Source organism: Cuculus canorus, chromosome 12 (assembly GCF_017976375.1).
Source record: "Cuculus canorus isolate bCucCan1 chromosome 12, bCucCan1.pri, whole genome shotgun sequence".
NCBI classification, from domain to species: domain Eukaryota; kingdom Metazoa; phylum Chordata; class Aves; order Cuculiformes; family Cuculidae; genus Cuculus; species Cuculus canorus.
Window position 1 is genome coordinate 20237545 of NC_071412.1, and position 20956 is coordinate 20258500.

At 38.0% G+C, this 20956-nt stretch overlaps 1 protein-coding gene across 3 annotated transcripts in view; it reads left to right on the forward strand.

Annotated features, from left to right (window-relative positions):
- The window catches only part of RORA (RAR related orphan receptor A), a 355196-nt gene extending 334622 nt beyond the window's left edge, over positions 1-20574 (forward strand). For 2 of the 3 annotated variants that reach the window (XM_054077365.1, XM_054077366.1), the window contains 7 exons: positions 724-1119; positions 3827-3948; positions 5155-5287; positions 5948-6055; positions 7446-7556; positions 8690-8802; positions 10118-20574. In XM_054077365.1, coding sequence (XP_053933340.1) covers positions 724-1119; positions 3827-3948; positions 5155-5287; positions 5948-6055; positions 7446-7556; positions 8690-8802; positions 10118-10282 — 1148 coding nt within the window. In that variant the 3' untranslated portion in view covers positions 10283-20574. The remainder of the gene's footprint in view (positions 1-723; positions 1120-3826; positions 3949-5154; positions 5288-5947; positions 6056-7445; positions 7557-8689; positions 8803-10117) is intronic. The other variant, XM_054077367.1, reaches the window with a different exon arrangement.
- Positions 20575-20956: the final 382 nt, after the last annotated feature.

The following is a 20956-nucleotide window of genomic DNA, read 5'->3' on the forward strand; positions in this document are numbered from 1 at the left end:
AATACATATGCATCACTCTATACCTGAGGCCTGATGACAGAGATTGTTTTCAGTTGACATTTACTTCTTGAATTACATTGTTTATTTTTTTTATTTATCATGAAACTGAAAACCTGAAATGGTTGATGATGTAATGACTGGTCCCTCTGACACATAGCGCAAGGTGGTAGTTGCCTTCCTAAAGGATGAGGCTTGTACAGTTGATGGAGGTCCCAGAAATCACGTACCAAATATTCTTAGGAATACACTTAATCCTTCTCAAAGTAGTAATAATTTTGTGGAAATTTAACAGTAATTCACTGGTTAAGTGGTTTTGCCTATGACGGTAAGCTGCACTGAAAGCAGGTTCTTCAGTTCTCTTATCAGCGAAGCTTGCGTTGGTGCTCTCCAAGATAGACCCCACATGTTTATACCTGACTCTGGGTTCACTCTAGTATGAATGTGCAACTCATGGGACTTGGACAGTTCATCTCAGGCCAGCAGATTCTGGTTTAGCTTCTGCTTTTCAAGGTAGGATTTGAATGCTGAAGAGATGCATCCATCAACTTTGATGGAAAGCAGTGGAAAGCTAATGAATTAAGCATCTATGTCATTCTGCGGTCTGCCCACCCCCTGATTTTCCTCATATACTGTGTCCTTCTTCGTAGTACTTGAAGAGCCAGCACAGTCGAAATGCGGTAGTGGATTTGTAGGAATGTAATATGTTCTGTGTCTGTATTTCAGCTGTAAAGTTTGGTCGAATGTCGAAAAAGCAGAGGGACAGCCTGTATGCGGAGGTGCAGAAACATCGACTGCAGCAGCAGCAGCGAGATCATCAGCAGCAACCAGGAGAGGCAGAACCACTAACACCAACATACAATATCACCACCAATGGGTTAACAGAGCTACATGATGACCTCAGTAATTACATTGATGGGCATACCCCTGAAGGTAGCAAAGCAGACTCTGCAGTTAGCAGCTTCTACTTAGACATACAGCCTTCTCCAGATCAGTCGGGTCTTGATATTAATGGAATCAAACCAGAACCAATATGTGACTACACACCAGCATCGGGCTTCTTCCCTTATTGTTCTTTTACAAATGGGGAGACCTCTCCAACTGTGTCCATGGCAGAATTAGGTAATGAGAGAGAAAAGCTTCCATTGTAATTGTCTTAACAGTACCCTTTGGATTTAAGTGACACATTCAGCCAGGTGACAGTGAGAATGCTGCTTCGGTGCGACTGTGAGCATGTGTGGGCATTCTTCTGTCAGCCGCACAATACCCTCACTGGGGGCATGTGGTGAACACCTACTGAACCAGATGAAAAATCCCAGGAGTTTGTGGTTGATCAGCTCCAGTAGTGCTGCTTTGGGTTTGGTGCTTGTAACAGAACCCTTTGAATATTGATTAACAAGCTAGTTTTTAGTGCTGAGCAGACAGAGTATTAATTTGCAGATGATTTGTGAACATTTTATCTTTGTTTTCGTTACCTCAATACTCTTTATGTTCTAACAAAAAGTGATGAGGCTGATTTTCTTGTGCCCTTTACCTGTACCTGGGAAGCATCACACCAAAGCACTGATCTGATCTGAGGGCATTTCTCCTTGTGACTGGTTCAAGAGAATCTGGCCTCAGATACTTCAGAAACTTTGTGAATTTAGCAAGTTTTGGTAATTTCCCTAAGAGTCTTTTAATGACCACATCAGTTGGTACATTTAACTTCAAACTTTTCCCCGAATGATTACCCTAGGGCTGAAATCCACAACTATGACTTGTCAATATCCAAGACTTGGGTTAGAGCACGCTGTTTGGACTGGTTGTGAGCAAACTGGAGGAGGACATTAGAGAAGTGGCTTTGAAAGTCTATGACTTACATAAGTGGTCAGGTGTTTAAAACAGTAATTTTGCTTGCTTATGCAATGTTTTTGCTAATTATTCCATTATGAAAATCTAAGAATAGTTTAAAAAGAAAACAGGTATTCCAAGCTAATTTTTTCTTTTTGCTATTTTTTTAATTAGAGGGAAGATACGAAATTTTGCTTGTTTTATTATATTTTATGTTATTTTGAGAAAAACTGCAGAGAGGAAGGGACAGGAGAGCTTACTTTTTAATATCCCTATATTGCAGAATGTAGTTCTCTGCAATTTGTTATGTCAGCCAAAATATTGTCAGGCTTGAGTTGAAATAACTTGTTACAGGTAAATCAAAATGAGAAGAAAAAAAATAGGATAAAGGTAATGCTACCAGCTTCCCTCAATCATTAAACCCACAGGGGAAAGAAAGGCCTTTTCCTTCCTAGGCCAGATGTTGAGCTTGGGACACTGACCTAAAATAAGTCTGTCGGGTCACTTACCTTTCTTTCTTTAGTGCTTGCATTAAAACCCTACAGAGCATTATCTGGGTGCCCAGCGTTGACACTGCCAAACAGTGTTTGAAGAATGTTTGTCTTCCAGACTAGGTTTCAATTTAGAAAGGTGTGGCTGGCTGTTCAATGGAAGTATTTAGGTGTGTGCTGAAACACAGTCCAGAACTGAGACCGAGGTTTGTGAATAACAAGGTAATATTTCACCCTGTGTATCCTGCAAGGGCACAGGTATAATGCTGTCACTTGCTGCTAGTGAGACGAAAGGTTTAAAGTATATGCTTGTCAAACGAAAAGAATTGCTCTGAAATATATGAAAACTATGATGACAGCCAAGGTATAAACTATAAGGTATTCTGCATTATTGATTGCTCAGGGACAATCTGATTTTAACTCCACTGTATGCTAAGGATTTTTCAGGTAGTATCTTAACATTAAGCTACTAATGCAGTATGGGATATTAAACAGACAGATTGTTCCGGTAGTTCAGTCTGTGAAGAGTTGGGCTTGGTCATTCTTAATCAAAGCCACTTTCACAGAAGACCTAATGCTTGAGTCCCTCGGAATAGCCCCATGTTGTTAATGTCCCCTGTTGTTGTTCACTTTAAGCCTTCCTCTTCATTGGCCTAACCTGCAAAAGCACCAACTGCAGAATTGTTGGCACAAGTCACCAGGCCTCTACTTTTCACACGCTAAAACAGGAGAACAGATGCGTGTGAAGAGTCGGGGGAGAAAACAGAAAGAAGCTGAAGAGCAATTCAGATGTCTGAATGCTCTTCATGCTTTTAAAGTGTTCCTGAAGGTTTATTTGGAATCTAAGTTTTCTTAAGACATTTAAATCTGCTGTACAGTTCTTTTAACCAAGTGTAGCAGCAGAAAATAGTTTACTTGAAATTAAAATGTATGGAAATTTTGAGTCGTGTGCAGTTAACTAAGCAACTGCTCTAAAGCTGAGCGAGAAGACCCCCAAGTGTGTTATATTCATTATCAGGATTTTCTAAGAAGTGCATTTTCCTAATGCTTTTTGAATGGTACGAGAGCAGAAAAAGGAGGTTTTCCCTCGCAGGCAGCCCATGTGCTGGTGTCCTGCTTGGTGGGACGCTAGACGCGTGGTACCCACCTGTATATCTTTATCAGAAAGCTGCTGTTGTATGAAACACCGGTGAATGTGGCTTTCGAAGCTCTGCCGCCTGACTGGCAGCGCTGTTCTCTTCCTGTGCGTGACACGCGGTGTCCTGTAATCAGCACGCGTGTCCCCGCGGAGGTCCCCGTACCTTAACATCGAGAGCCCACCGCCTCCGCCGTTGGGAGTTTTCCCGGCGGTGTCATTCCCGGCGCAGGCTGCGGGCGGGGCGGCTCGGCGCTGGCGGCGCTCCCCCTGCCGGCGGCGCTCGGCTCTGCGGGGCTGCCCGCGGCTCCCGGCCCCGCCGCTGCGGCCGCCGCTCCATCCGTAACGCGCGGCGCTTTCTGCTCTCTCGTAGAACACCTCGCGCAGAATATTTCCAAGTCTCACATGGAAACCTGCCAGTACTTGAGAGAGGAGCTGCAGCAGATCACATGGCAGACCTTCCTGCAGGAGGAGATCGAGAACTATCAGAACAAGGTACCACAGCCCGACGGATCACGGCATGCTTTTTTACAAGCATGGGATTTCCGTAACACGCTGCCAAATTCACTTTTTCACTGCTTTCTGTTTACTATCAGAAATGTCTATTTTTGTGTGTTTTCAAAAAAAAATAACACGCCAGAATGGGAAGCGGCAGGATGGGCGGGAGAGCCTTCGCACTTGTGATCTGTACAGGGAAAGGCAAAGTCATACTCCCCAAATCTATCTGTTTCTGATAAATAAGGAACCAGAGAAGCTTCTTCAGTCCTCCAGGGCATATTACTTTCATTTCTTCATTTGTAATCTCCCAGATCAATGCCACCACCAAAAAAAAGCTGAAGCCACCAAGTTTTTTTACAAGTAATTTTACATGGGGTGTTTTGTTTTGAGGTTATAAACACAGAACTCTGTCCCTTTTCCAGCCCAGCTGTAGTCCTGATTCCCTCTACAATTGTCACTCCGTGTTTCAGTTCCACCTGTAGAGCAGCAGCCGTACCACCAGCGGGTACTGTCAGATTTAATCGATCTTTGTATTTCCGATATGCCTGCTATCCACAAACTACTACCAAATGGCTGCTTTTGAAAAACTGTCCTAGAAAGCGCTATTAAAGCACACTGTTCCTTGAACCTATTTTTCATTTCCACAAAAAATATTTAACCTTTAAGAATATACTTTTTTCCACTTGTTGGGTAATTTCATTCCTAATTGTTATCAACATATGAAAAAAATCACTACTTGCATGCCTTCTTCATGTTGCTAACAAGATGATCTTCACATGTATATCTTTATATGTACCTTCACAAAGGCGAGCTGGACAGATAACTTACGTTCAGTACAAAATAGAGAAGTCAATAGGAAAACTGCAATTATGCACTGCTAGTGTAAATTGGCGTTTTCTTTTGATGCAGTGAATAGAATTCCCACGGATCACCAGAATCATTGTACTTTGACATTTTTGGCTTATGAAGTAAAAACTCTCCAACTTGAATCTCTCCTGACATCACTGAAGAAATCTGACATGTTTGCATTGTCACTCATCCATGTGAGGCTTTGGCTTCGAGCTTCATTCCCCTTGTCTTACAGACTGTAGGCAGGAGCGCTGGAGAGAATTCACTCCGCTTTTTTTTCAGCTCAGTTTTACTGAAAATGGGCCTTCCAAACCTTGAATAGTAATTTTTCAATTTTTCTTCTCTCTCAAACAGCAAAGGGAGGTAATGTGGCAGTTATGCGCAGTCAAAATAACAGAAGCTATACAGTATGTAGTGGAATTTGCCAAACGCATTGATGGCTTTATGGAACTGTGTCAAAACGATCAAATTGTGCTTTTAAAAGCAGGTATGTGGGTCAGTTTAAAGGTCTGCTTATACTAGTTTTGATTGAGGAAGGTGTTACCTGTATACAGGGATCGTATACAGATGGGTTGTACAATGATTATTCAAAGTAATACAGGGGAAAAACCTTACGTATTGTCTGTGTCTTTGTTTGTAGTACTATACCTTCTTAGTTACTCTAGATAGAATGAGTACAAGTCTATGTATGAAATTTTCATTAAGAACAAAGGGAGCAATGAGTGTGTAAAGATGGAAAAGCTGGATTCAAATATTTTATTTTGGCTTATCAATAGTGAATAACACATTTCGAGGTAAAAATCTAGATTGTTCTATGCAAGATGTTGTAGAAGTGATGCAGTTCACAAATACTGACAAAGTTGTCAAAGCTTTGTGAACAAAATAAGTGAGCTGCTTTGACTTCAGAGACTTCATTACTCTAATGAAAAATTATGACTTTTATAGCATTAACTAAGTTGTTTTAGCAAAAACTTCTAATGGGGTTTATGGGAATTCTTTTAATTCTGCTAGCAAATCAAGCTATGCTCTGTTTCACCACAGAAACCTACTACCCTACTCAATTGATAGTGAATGCAGAGCATGGGAAATATTAATTGCAACTGAAGTCTCTACTTAAATAGTCAAACATACATTGTTTCTGTTTTAGGGTCTTTAGAGGTTGTGTTCATCAGAATGTGCCGTGCCTTTGACTCCCAGAACAACACAGTCTACTTTGATGGCAAGTATGCTAGCCCAGAGGTTTTCAAGTCCTTAGGTAAGGAAATGTCAAGTGTTTATATTAAAAAAAAAAAACAAACAAAAACCAAAACAGACAATAATAAGGTGGAAAGGCAAGGGGACGGCTGCTTTGAAAAAAATCAGGTTCTGTTGTTCAAATAAAGTAGTTCCAAAGCTCAAATTGCTTATTTTGCAAGCAGTCATGCTGGCTCTGTTTGAGGCCAAGCTGATTTCAGGAGTTCTAACAGCTTAACTCCATGCAGTAGAGGAATGTTGGTGTTGCAACTGAACACTTAGATCAGAGTAGAGCAGTTTGGACACGCTTGTTAAGAACAGAAGCCCAGATTTTGTATCTAGTGTCAGATTTTGTATATCCTGTTGGGGAAAGCAGTAGATTTTAAGCTAATTTTGGATACGCTGACGTTACTGCTTTGAAATTGTCAAATCATGTTTTGTAATAGACAAAGTCCAGTTATTTGCAGGTAAAATATCACAAATCAACCTTTCTATTAAGCCACGGTGTATAACTCTGATTGTTTTTCTGCATAGTTTTGCTAATTTTAAAAGAGTGCATTTCACTGGGTATAGATTTGGGATGGCAGCGAAAATACAACAACGGAGAATGCTGGACAATTACTGATGTATTCTCTGCCTTGCTAAAACGCCTCAAGGTACAAGGTCTGAGTGCAGGCAGTTCAGAGAATGCTGTATCAGATGTGAGTTCCAGTGAAACAAAACTTTCATCTGTTACCAACTACATCCAGAAATTTAGGCTGGGTTGGGGCTGAGATCTGCAGAGGAGAGCCCTCTGCAATCCCCTTCAAACCAGGCCTCCACTTCTGCAAACTGCGTAACAGCATGTGTAACAGCTGCAGTAACCTGACTTACACCTGTGTGAGCAAGAGAATGGATGAAAGGAGACGAGTTCCTTTTCTGCATGAAAAGCTTTCAGACCCTGGCTCCTCCCTTTGCTCCTGCATGGACCTTGTATGCCTCTCTCCCCTCCCTCTGCTGTGTGCTCAATAGTCTTAAAATCAGCACATTTTGAACCTCCAGCCCACAGTGACAGGAGAAAGTTCTATTTAGAACAGAAATAAAGCTAAACCAACTTTGAGCTTGAAAATGGCTTGGGTTTTATCCGTATTTATGCCAAAAGAACCAAATGTTGGAAAGATACACCTCACAGAACCTTCAAAATACTGGCTGCCAGGGTGTGGGTGCTGTGAACTCATGGGAATAGGGTAATAAGCTGAAGCATGAGTGAGAACTCGCTACCCTCACTCCTTAAAGAGTCCTTAAGGAGAAAACTATTCACCTGTGAAGTGTTTTACATCTATTTTTTTACCTCCATCAGAATAAACAAACATCTATATAACTCTGAAGTAGTTTTAAAGAATGTGGCATGACCTGTCCCTTCTTTTTGACAGGTTGTGAAGACTTCATTAGTTTTGTGTTTGAATTTGGAAAAAGTTTATGTTCTATGCACCTGACAGAAGATGAGATAGCTTTGTTTTCTGCGTTTGTTTTAATGTCGGCAGGTAAGAGATAAACCTAGAGCAAACCTTTATTTGGTAGAGGTTGTTTTTAATTTGAAGTCTTTTTAATCATATATGACCATAGGACAGTGTGAAATTTCATCATCTTTTTCAGTGTCTCCTTCTTCACCAAAATTTCTGTTTAAACAAACATATTAAAACTATGAATTTAGGAATAAATTTGTTAATTTGGAAATCCAAACCTAAACCCTTACTTTCGAAATTTTCACCTCACTGAGGACTTGTCTTCTTTGCAAAAGCTTAACTGCCTGTGAGTGAGATCCCCGAGTCAATCTAGGTAAGACAGACAGAAGGCTGCCGCTGAATCTATGGAGTCAGCTTTCAACGTATGTGAACTTGCAGCTGTAACAGAATTAGCTCAAGCACATGACAGAATGCTTCCAGTGTCATCTCGGGCCCGTTAGGCGAAGTTGCCATTCTAGTGTGGCACAAAGGTACCAAGGTAGCTTAGGTATCTGTCCCCATCATGAAACTGGGTAGACAGAGAATTATGGTGCCAGACACACGAGTCACCCCAAGAGTCGTCCTGGGTCTGCCATGGCCATGACTAAAATAACTTAATAATTCAAGTAGGTATACACAGTACTCCAGGTTCTGGGAAGGCTTACTGATGTCAGGTGAAACAAGATACCGGTGCTGAGAGCGAGTTCATGTCTGGCATAACACCCAAGGGAATAAATGCTCTGTATTCGTACTGCAGCGTAGTGGCCTCAAGTGGTTGTGGAAGAGTCTGTAAGCAACAGTGGCTTTAGTGATGCTATCATAAATACATTCTCTTGCTGTTTCTATGTTAACAAGAAGATCCACTCCAACTCCTTGTCAATTATGTGACCCATTCATTTCCCACTAAAAAATTGCTAGATTCATTTTGTAAATACCCTGCCATTTTACAGACCCTATTAGCAAATGTTTAATAAATCTTACTCAAATACACTGCATTATTCTAATTAAGGGCTTCATAAAAGTAATTTTAAATGCACATCATAAATATACTCGAAAACCTATTAATTTTAAAGCTTATTTTCTAGAAAGATGAATCTGTAACAGACTTAGTACTTCCTGGTGCACTGATTGATGTGTGCAGTACTAGAGTTGTTAACTCCATTTATATTTAGATCGCTTATGGCTTCAGGAGAAAGTAAAGATTGAAAAACTCCAACAGAAGATCCAGCTAGCACTTCAGCATGTCCTACAAAAGAACCACCGGGAAGATGGAATTCTAACAAAGGTAAGACTCCGTGTGCCGTGTCGCACAACTGTGAAAGTACTCTTTCTTATGAACCCTAATGATGGTGTAAAAACTTCCACACAGTTAACTTGTTACTTATAAACCCAGAATTCTTTGTTCAGAATCTGGGTGCTTAGCTGAAACTATTTACGAAAAACTAGGGGAGGTGAAGTGATGATTTCCTAGGGGACAGGGTCGATGATGGTGTGACAAGAAGCCTTTTAATAAATGCTGAACTTCATGAAAAGCAATGAAGGGTTTTATCCAACTTCTCCTACAAGATTTCTGCCACACAGAATACAATTTCAGTTCTACAACATGCATGCCCTAATCCTCATGAAATCTCAGCCTGCATGACAATTAAGTAGTTGTAACACACAATACCCAGACTAACCTTGTTTTTCAGTTGTCCGTGAGAAGTTCCCCACACAGTTCTCAGCAGTTCTTCCAAATGTCAGTGTCTAGGGAAAAGAGATACTGCACACTACTGTGCTAAGCTAAAGTAGCTTTGCTTTAGTTTTCAAATATGGAAAAGTGTTGTGATGTTAAAAACAAATAAATCTGAAGAACTGGGGAAGAATAGGCACTTCCTTACAGAGGTGGTTCCTTTCAAAACTCTATGGAGCCAGAAAGCTTATGCTTAGTTTCACAACACAGGATTAATTACGATACAAGCAAGATAGTCTAGCCCTGGCTTTACCAATCATCCTCATTTCAAATCCTAGATCATACAATTGTTTTCCCAGCGTACATCTTGGGTACCTTTATTGGAAGAAATTTTCTTACATGTGCTTTGAAACAAATAATTTACACCGTAAGTTCCAGGAGTACTCTAGTGATATTTTTGAAGTACAGATTTTTCTGGTCTGTTCCTTTTCACCTTATCTGGCATAAATTAAAAAAGCCTAATCTGTTGCATTGTCAGTTCCCTCCCTAATATTCACAGTGGGTGAAGTAGTCGGGATTGCCTTCTTCCGAGAGAATGACTAAGTCGCGTGAGTTAAGATCCAGCTATGAAATACTTTTATGTCAATCTAGTGCTTGGTAGGCAAGTGAGGAAACCTAATGATATGTTTTCCTAGGAACTTAAAGATTCTTTCATAAATAGCATTAATGCATTACTTAAATAGCTTTATAGTGGCTTCCTATTTTTCTTTGTTGTGACAGTCACATCCGTGACTGCACCTGAAATGCCATTGTTAAGGCAAACAACTGAAGTGAACTCAAAGTGTTTGAGAGCGCTTTAATCCTAAGAGCGAGATTGGGAGGCCTGGTTCCATATATGACCGTGTGACTTCTGTTCATTTTTTTACAGTTAATATGCAAAGTGTCTACTTTAAGAGCACTGTGTGGACGACATACAGAAAAGCTTATGGCATTTAAAGCAATATACCCAGACATTGTACGACTTCATTTTCCTCCACTTTACAAGGAGTTGTTCACTTCAGAATTTGAGCCAGCGATGCAAATTGATGGGTAAACGTATCACCTAAGCACTTCTAGAATGTCCGAAGTACAAACATTAAAACAAAAGAAAGGAAAAAAAAAAAGGAAAAAAAAAAAAAAGAAAGAAAACCAAGACACTTTATATGGCCCTGCACAGACCTAGGGAGCCAACACACTGCACATCTCTTGGCGGTCGGGGTCAGGCGAAGGATGGGAAACAATGAAACAAAGTTGAACTTGTTTTTCTCATGCATATGATTTCCATTATGCCTACAAATATGGACCCTTTTTCTGTCTCAACTTCTCAATCCTTGACCTCTGTTTACACAGACTGAGGGTACTAATGTCAGAAGGTTGTTTTCTCTTGTAGTTCACTGCCCAGACTTTTGACAGAACAATCAATTTGTTGATCAGAACAGGGAGTCCACCTAGTAATCAGCGACTGGTGTGCATTGCAGAGATTTCAGCATCAGTTTGCACAACTTGCTCATTGTTTCATGAAGGACGATTTTTTTCACCTACCACTGTTTGCCAGTAGACAGAACGGCATGAAAAGGGTCCATAGCAATAGCAACAATAGCATTATAATATATTACAGGGTAAATGGGCATGAAGACTATATATAGCAAAAGAGATATTGTTTATATATTGTTTTAATTAATATAAAATGTAGTTACTGGTATAGCTTTTCTTGTTGAATTGATAAGGCACTTTCATTTTGCACCTTTTTCTTTAAATTAAATGCTAGCGTGTTCATTGTTGTGTTGCATGTGCACCAGAAATTCAAGTTTAACTGAAAAAGGTTTGGCAGGTACTGGTACATTGGGAGGTATTTATGCTGCTGTTTTCCATGTTACTTTTAAAGAGAGGCTGGTCATATCCTGAAATGGTTACACAGATTTTTTTAAAGAGCTGAAAATAATGACGATTTCCTAAATTAAAATCAGGTTTTCAACTTTTAATTTCAAAGGTACTTTTATTTTCAAATCTTTCAAACCTGGATGTATAAAATTATATGCCTAAATTCACATTTAGGTGCACAAGTCAAAAGCCTCACTTTCAGAGGTGCTGAGTTTCTGTGGACAAAGTTAAGGACTAAGCAATTGCAGAGAAGTAACAACTGAATAACACGGCACCTTTGAAAACTGGGCTATTAAATAAAGTGTATTTCTGCCCGCCACAAATCCAGGTTTGAAGCTATTTTACTCAAGTCTGTATCTACAGTAAAAGTATGTGTGTATGACATGTATGCGGAAAAGTAATTTTTATACATAATATTGCATACTTTTGTACTCCATATCGTAAACAATGCCTTCAAACTCCAGCCTATCAAAATCCATAGGAGGTTTGTCTTTGCCTTCAGTGAGATGAGACACTGACCCATGTTCTTCCAGCATCCAGCAGTTCCATTTCAGGTAGTTGAACAGGGAACTCCATTGCTCCCCTTATTTGGAAAGATGCACTTTAGGGTTTATCACACGAGGACAGACTAAACAAAGTAAAGGCACGCTATTGCTAGAAAGCACTGTGTTGTACTCTGTATAATGCCTGGAAATAGTTAATATTATAAATCTGCATTCTGAAATTGTGATTCCCGTATTGCATAACAAACCAATAAGCCAAATCTTGCAGTTTTTATTATTAATTACCATTCACTTTAGGAAGAATACTGAGTACATCTGGCAAGTAAATATAGTTTGGAAGGAAGCAGCCTCACAATAAATGACATCACAAAATATACTGTGGCTCTTAGAGCCAGAGGTGCATAATAGGTTTGGATGAGATGAGGATGTGTAACTGGATGCCTTGTAGGCCTACATAAATTAAGTTTCTGATGAAGTACCTAAGAAAAAGCCAGGAACTTTCAAAACCGAAAAGGAATAAAACAGAAAGTGCTGCACTGCTTTAATTTCCAAGGCTGAGCAATCTCTTACATATATTATAGTCATTGAGAAATGCTGAGAAGCCTAACATCATAAAATGGGGGATTAGGTCAGCAGGTTATTATAAGCAAAATACAGGTCTATTCGATGATTTGAATGCTTCCTTCGGGGTCAAATTGAGACATTTAGCTATGATGCCTATTAAAAATTTTAGTCTGCCACCTCAGGGATGCTTACAGCTATCACTCATCTCTGTGGTTTGAAAGGAGAGGGAGATGAGCATCATCTGTTTCCTCTTCAAAGCATTATGCCCTGGAGTATGGGCGGGGAGCACCTGCACCTCCGGGAGCACTGGGATGGAGGCACGAGGGCTTCTGGAAAAAGTCCACAGAGCCATCTTTTTACTGCTCCATCCCGCCTGCTCCCAAAGAGGTGGCTCAGAGCCCAGCACGTGCTCTCTCCAGTCTCGCTGAAACACTTCTGGAATCATTGTTTACTTTATTGGAGTAACTGGCATGATATGGTACTTTCATTTTAATGTGTGTTCCTATTTTTAAAGCGACTGTTTTAACTAACAAATATTTTCTGAATGTGACCAGCCTTAGGTGCTAGTCCTGTAAAGATCAACTAAACTTAATTTCAGTGTCAACTACTAAATACTGAAGTAAGACCTGTAATTATTTTAGAGAACGAGATACAACTCCTACTTCTGACAATAAGTAGACTACCAGGCAAAGTACTTTAGGATTAATATTCAGTCACATCCTTTTCTTACCTCTTCCCGATGAATATTAGTACTTTACCGGACATCTTGCTGCCAGCGGGGTTTTTTTTGGTATCTAAGTTCAGCATGTTTACACCCAGAAATCATTGACAACACAGATTTTTGGAGCATTTACTGGTAAGATACATAACTGTAAAAAGGTTCCAGATAGGGCCTTGGCTTTCTGAAAGCCCTTTGTATCTGAGACCAGCCTGTGATGCAATCTTCCAGACCAGAAAATGCTGTCATTTTTGTCCATGGAGCTCCTGCGTACTTGGCACCTTGTTAAATTGGGCTGTGCTGTGCGTACATACCCCAGTAACTCTGCTTTCCCAATCACAATTAACAGCCACTTGGCAATAGAAGATCTATTTTTTATTTTTTCGCTTTTCATAAATAGGGGATAAAAAGGGATATAGCCTCACAGATGTACTGAACAGACTTCTGTTGCCAGGGAGGCTTCTATAAAAGGGGCACAGAATAACATCAGAATGGCTGGTCTGAGAGGTGGCCATTTAAGAACCCAGTGCAGCAGAGCAAATGCCCTCTGCAGAACCTCTGGGACTATGGCCTGGTATCAGATGATCATTTGAATAATCAGTTAATAAATACATTTGGGGTCAATGGACATTCATTGAGTATTATCATAATCTGCGCAGTTCATTACAACCAAAAACATGAGGGTAGCCGAAGATAAAGGAATAATATATTGGTTCTGAATGATCTGTTCCTTAAAGTCTGCAAAGAGATTTCATTGGGTGTTGTATCTATCCACAGAGATGTTTTTTGGCTTTCTAGGGAAGAGATACTATACTATACTGTCTTTTGAACCACCTTAATATACTTCACCATCTCCAACATCGTTTGACCTTTTAAAAACTATGGGATTAGGTGAAAAGGGAGGCTGTTTTTAAGTTTGGTTGTTCTTTATTAAAGCTTATCTATCTTAGTATGGATACCAAGATATCTGTGTGTGTATGTGCACCTGTGTGTGTGAGAGAGAGTACATTTGTCTGTGCACATGAATATATGCGTCGGTACGTGTGAGTGGCTGCTTCTAGGCTGTTAAGTGTCAATGGAATAAAGAAAATGTATTCAAAATACTTAAGTCAAAAATAGAAGGTGGAAAAAAGATTTATTCTATACAAAGCCTTGTCTGGACCACTTTAGAGAGACTTCTATTTTTTTAACCCTTCTATAAATGTTTGATGGCACTTGAAATATTCCTGCAATAAAATGTGATTTGTGTAAACATTAAAAAAAAAATTTTGTAATGTGAAACAATGAAAGAAAGTAATGTAATTTTTCTAAAAAACAAAAAAAAAACCAAACGAACGAACTTTGTATTATTTTCTTGATGGAATTTGTCTATTTGTCTTTGGAAAACTTTTTATTTCATTGAATGTGCCATAGTAGACGTGTGTTTTTCTTTTTCTTTCTTTCTTTTTTTTTTTTACATTTTAGATTAAGGAATAGCTGTGTTCCGACATTCCAAAATGCAAGATGACATAGCAGTCATGATTAAAAGGTTTGATTAGTAAGCTTCAATCATTGTTGCTTTTTTTGCACATGTTCTTCATTCCTCTACAGTGCAATATGTACATAGAGCACTTGCGGGTGTAACCTTGATCCCTCAGGGAAAAATACATATTTGTACAGGATTTTTTTTTTTTTTTGCCTTTTTCTTTTTTTTTCCTTTTTTTTCTTTTTTTTTTTTTTTTGCTAAGGAATGTCGATTGATTCACTTGTCTGTTGTTGAGGGGCAGCCAGATAATAATCCTAAACCACTGTCACAAAACATTGATTGTTTAAATTTTGTGCCCTTTTATTATTTAAAGAAGAAAAAATAAAAGTTATTTTCTGACAGTTCTTTGTGCTGATTGGTGAAAAAAAGGGTAAATAGATAAGCACCTTATGATTGACTTAACTGTGAATGACAATCCATCTCGTTATCAACAACAGAAGCCCTATCGTTTTGGAGCTGGGGTTAAAAGTCAGAAACTAATGTGCTCAGGGATCTTCTGAAACTTTTCAACAGGGTGGCCAGTACTACTGGTGGAATAAAATTACTTTTTAAAAAATATGCTAGTATTTTTTCCCTTCCCTGCCCCCCAGGCACAAGAGAACTGGATATTTTTTTTTAACTAAATGCTCTATGTGTGCCTCGTTCTTTTCCTTGGTTTTGCAGTATAGCTGCTCTTTGGTCTTTATTTGGTTCAAAACAAAAAAGTACTCCAAACAGCGCAAAGCTTTTGCAGTTATATTTTAGAAAATAATGCTGACCTATTAAATACATGATGGAAATTAATTTCTACCCTCTGGACATTTTTATAATGATAGGACTATTTTTCCAGCTGAATTTCAGTGTTTTGCAATAGAAAGTAGTCAGGGTTTTCAGTATTTAAGCTGTTGTCAAAGAAAACAGATCAGTTTGTAATAGTACAACGAGAAAGAATGAAAAGGCAATGTTTAGGTGTTGGCGATGAAGTCACACAGGACCATAGATCTGCAGGAATACAAGCACAACAATTCAGATGTTTTCTGTCATTGTTGCATGTGCCTCATGGTAATGCAAAAAAAAAAAACCAACTGACTGGAAAGAAACACTGAGGCTGAAGACATGCTTGTATCTAGTGCATCAAATACAGCGATTCCAAGTGATCACACCACCACCAAAGCCAGCAATGGCTAGGAAGTCTCCAAGTGCCAAACTGTAGGATTCTGGAAGCCTGTCCCCAAGTAGCCTTGCTTTATGGCTTTGTGTTCTTTAGAAAATATAAAGTAGAAAAGTAAATGAGCAACTACAAACAGAATGAGGAAGATTTCAAGATTTCAGTTAAATTGGGAAGGAGAATGTCTCCATCAAATATGTCTGTCCTCTTGCAAAAAACATCAGTTCTCCAGTATCTGAGGTTATTGAGGGCTTTTTCCTCAGGTCTGTGGCTTCCAGTTGTTTACTTCAGGTTGCTTAATAAATTGGGAAACCTTTCTTACAGTTTTACAAGCTGACAGTCAAGGTTAGCTGGGAACTGCCTTCCAAGGCAGACCACTGCTTAGCAAGCATGACCTCTTCAACAGTCTGCGTTCTCACATCTTCAGCAGAAGAAAACTCCTATTGCTAATTCGCAACAGAACCTATTCTTTACATACTTGCAGATGAATTAAACGTAATGCTAATAGGTACAGCCATGCAGTAGGGTGATCCAAACATGGCAGTATCTTTTTTTGGATTGGCATACACATTCCCCAGTTTGTACTTGATGAACAATACAGGTTGCACAGTATAAGCTGCACAAACAAGGCGTATTTTTTTTTGTCTACACATTCCTAAACTCCCGAATGTATATAAACTTATTAATGTAAATGTCAGAATCAGCATTTACTATCCAATAGCTAAAAATAATAAGCAATTTTCTCTTGAGTATATGAGATTCTACCTGTGCTGGCTAATTCAGATTGCACAGAAGAAAAATCTTTGTTTTCCTTAGCTGGAGAAATATAACTACTAGAATTATTTTTTCGTTATTAATACTAATATTTATTACTTTATAAGTTTCATCCATGAATATATTTAAATATTGGCCGCCTATTTTATGCTTAAATACTCCTGTCGGTAAATCATTTGGTGGAAATGAGGGCAAATATATACAGATACCAAATACAACAACGAAAAGACAAGTTTTAAAACTTATAAATGAGTATTTATTTAAAAACCATTGCAGTATGTGCTTTAATCCTAGTACTGTGATAATAGCTCGCTAACTAATGCTAAGTCACTGGACTTGAGGGGAAAAATATGTAACATTTAGGATAATGTCTATCTTTGGAACTTTATTCAGGTTAAATAGGTTTTTAACATCAAGTAAAAGCTGTATTCTACCTTTTTCGTATGTAATGTTGCTGATTTATCTTTGGGTTTTTTTGCCTTTATCATTGGTAGAATATAGCAATAATTTTATAGCAATAAGTAGGCTATCCAAATAAGAAACGAAACATGATAAAGGCTTCAGACCGATACTCACAGGTTCATTTCTTCTGCCACAATATTCACTTGTATGTCTTCCCTCATAATCTCATTACTTTTTCAAGCTGAACTTTACAATCAAGTTGTTCAACTTGATGTGTGACATCACACTTTTCTTTTAACATCTGCATGTTTTTGGTGTTCCTATCTCCTTTGTATATTTGTTTTCCTATAAGTCAGTGTTTCTCAAGCTTTCTGAAAGCACAATCCCTCTGAAGTATATATTGGTTCTTAGGGCTCTTAGTGTTGGAATTAACTTACTTTCTGGGGCAGGGAGTGCGGACCAGTTGTAATGACTGGTGATGTTTCCTAGCTGAATTAACTCCACGGCTACTGCAAACGCTTGCAGCCAGCTCTTCCAGCTCCTCCACACTGCAGGGGCTGAGCTGCGTCCAGTCAGTGGCACAAGCTCCTTGGCCAGCGCGTTCCTCTGCAGCCAGCACAACCACACTCTGCGCTGGAGAACCGTGCTGCCGCTACACCTATCGTAGAACCAGCTACGTTTATCTGACATTGTTTTGATAATAATCTAAATGCTTTGGCAACTTTCAAATGGTTGTGACTTTCGGTTTGAGAAACACTACCCTAAATTATCCCACAAACTCCTAATGTACATGCACAAACTTTACAGGAACTTGCAATCTGTAATTCTATCTATATCTAATGCAGAGAATTCATAAGCAATACAGTGAATTTTATTTCACAAAAAGGCATATGTACTGTACACCTTTCTAAATCCAAAATGTTCCTCATTTCTACATTGATTTAGAAACAAGTTACGGAACAGTGGTGAATATTTGAACTATTAGGACATTAACTGGCTGCTTCTTTATATGTAACTGTATCGTCTGCCTGCTCCTTTTCTGGAGATGTGTTTTTGTATTGGATGTTTGGGCCAATGGGAGGCTTCAAGCTACAATGTATTTTCCCAGATTAAATATATTTAACATATGACAAACCCCAGACAAGGCTTTTTAAAATGTATAAAGAACTGCAGTGTTAGGTGGTTTATTTGCAAACTGTTTTCAATGTTGTCCATTTTTATGGCACCTTTAACAATATTCTTGTTTCCAAAGTACAAAAAAAAGGTTAAAAATACTCTAGCCATAACTGAATGTCAAGCAATAAAAACAAATGACTTTTTGTGCATAGATTTAAAAGAAATACAAGTTTTAGACATCTGCATGTAAATGCAATCTCTTGTTTACTGCTTTCTTAAACTTGAGCAACTGATTCCTTATTTTACTACTAATTTAAGGACTTGTAATGGCCTGTAAACATTTTATCTTGCTCTATTCTTTCAACTCTGTCTCTGCTTTGGAGTCATAATATTTAATGTTGTTCTGCTCACCTCTATACAGTTAAATTTTTGCTTTCATTCTGTATAGATAAAGTTATACTATAAACAGCCTACACAGTGCAAATATTTATCTGTTTATCAAATACCACATTATGCTGTATAATATCTGTTTTACTATATAATCTATTTTAGACATAGCTGTTTAGAACTAGAGTGTGCTATTTTTGTGTTTTTCTGATGTGTGGTGCTAGATAAGTTACTTTTGTGAACAAAAGCAAACAAACCCCTTTTATTCCTAGACAATACCACCTTTGGGTCTTGTTAATTTCACTGAGTATAACTATATATAAATATATATATATTTGTGTGTATAGATATATACACACCAACATATGCCCAACAAGTACCTGTATCAGAGTACAAGATTTGGGACATGGTTTCTCTTTAAATGCATAGTGTCATTATATAAATTATTCTATAGTATATTTAATAAGGAGAAAATTACTTCACCGGTACAGATACTTGATATCAAATGTAGAGTTTTTTCTACATTATTAACATTATTCATTATTAACGTTACTAAAAATGTTCTGTCCAGCTTGTTATCCTTTTGGTTACTAAAACAGTCTGCCTGTATTGTATCAGAAAAAAAGAAAAAACTTCTAATCTGCCAGTATAAAGTAATTACAATGTGCTGTCTGTCTGAAAGGGAGGTAGTTATTTGGCTTGTTGAGACGAGTTCTATCCTATCGTTGCATCCGATATTTATAGATGTTATTCTGCTGGGTGCCTTCCTCCCTCTTCACTCTAAATAGGATCTGTACACACTCAAACTGCGGATGTTACTAGGCCACGCCTACACACTTAACTCCAGTTACTGTAAATAGGAATTTTCTGTAAATCTTCCATGATAGATGGATGGCTAAATTCAGTCCTTGGATATGCTTTATAAATCGTGCATGCATATCCAAGAACAGCCATTAGCAACTAAAGTTAATTAAGAAGTGGAATTTGCAACATTTTGTCAGGTCTGGGGGTTTTGTTTTTATTTTTCATTTATACCTTAATTTACGTAGTCATGTACCCTTAAAAGTATTCCTGTCCCCTGTTCCTTTCATTCTAGATGCTGTTTTCATGTTAATTCTTTAAAACTGATGGATATCAAATATCTAACTAAAGAGGTAATTAACCTTTTAAATATTTATTAGAATTTTTTCTGTAATATTACTGAATTTATAAGATCTTTAGCAAAGATTTTTGAGCAATTTATTAAATACAATGTTTCTGTTTACTGCACTTTTTGATAATAGAAGGTAGTGAATTTTAAAGCCATGGTTCTTGGCTTCCATGCACTGCTTTTATACCCTCAATCCAAGGAATATATATATAAAATAATTTTTTTTAAACAGCCAACATACCGTTGTCCTAAAAATAAATACAAACTTTACTGCACCATGGGTATATTTTCATAAGTGGAATGTTTAATTGCAAACACTATCAGGACAATTTTAAAAACCTCTTGAAGCTACAATCTTATTTAAATAGAAGCCATGACAATTTTATTTTCCCTTGTTGATTTAAGTCACCTTTTGATATTCTCAAGGAGAGGAGAAGTCGCTCTTAAATTTGTATGTACTAACTTATACGTAATGCTAGGGACACGTTCTTCCTATTGTTTTAATTTTATTAGTTCGATATATTTATGCAAAACCATTTGGTTAACATATATTCTCCCTGTTTACTAAATGTTCGATGTAACAAGACCGGAATAAATGCTCATTACAAATATACATCAGTTTGAAGATTAAGCACACACAGACTTCAAAAACCTCGTTGAGTGATACGCTCAAATATCTGTAAATACACACAAGTTTAAATGCAACTATACTGTACATGTAAATATATGCTGTCTGTTATGTGTACAGTATGTATAAATCCCTTTTCTAGCCACAATCAAATGTAAGCCATCAAGAGGAATACTAAAGTGGTATTGTACTAAACCTTTGCTAATGATCTTTACCCACTCACTTAACTTTTCACTTTCATGGACCTTTCCAACTCACTCTTACGACAGCCTGCTTATATTCAAGTTTGTTATTTTACTCTGTCCCGAAAAAAAGTATTTTGATTCATTTTGTAAATATGACTGTAAAAATAAGAGATTTAATGTTGTCTTTTAAATACTCCAATTTTCATTCTAATATGAATGTTGTTATATTGTACTTAGAAACTGTACCTTTAATATTACATTACCTTTATTAAGTGCATTGAACACATCGATTTTAGATGTGCTTTATGTACTGTTATCCTGTAATAAAACTTCAGCTTCTAATGGAAAAAATCTGTCTTAATTTTTTGTTAGTAGCATCTTGTTTGTTCTTTTTAATCGTGGTTTATTAGGTTTATTCCTTAAGGAATGTACCATTACAAAATGAGTCTGTGCTTCCAAGCACATCTATCAGAGCTGTTTAGCATGTGCATCGAGTAACAATGGCACTGGGGAAACAAGGAGACTCCGAGCACCTTTTATGCTCCTCTTTTGGCAACGAGAGCTTTAAACCCCCTCAGAATGAATGTGGATTGATCTAGGTTCCCGCTTCTTGAAGGTGCCTTCTTGTCTGAAATCCCAATTTACGGCATCAAGTGCAGGATACGAGAAATGTGGCTTAAGGCCTTCACAGTGACTTTGGAAATACTGTTTCAGGCTAGATCTAAATGAGGATTTGGGTAAAACGGGT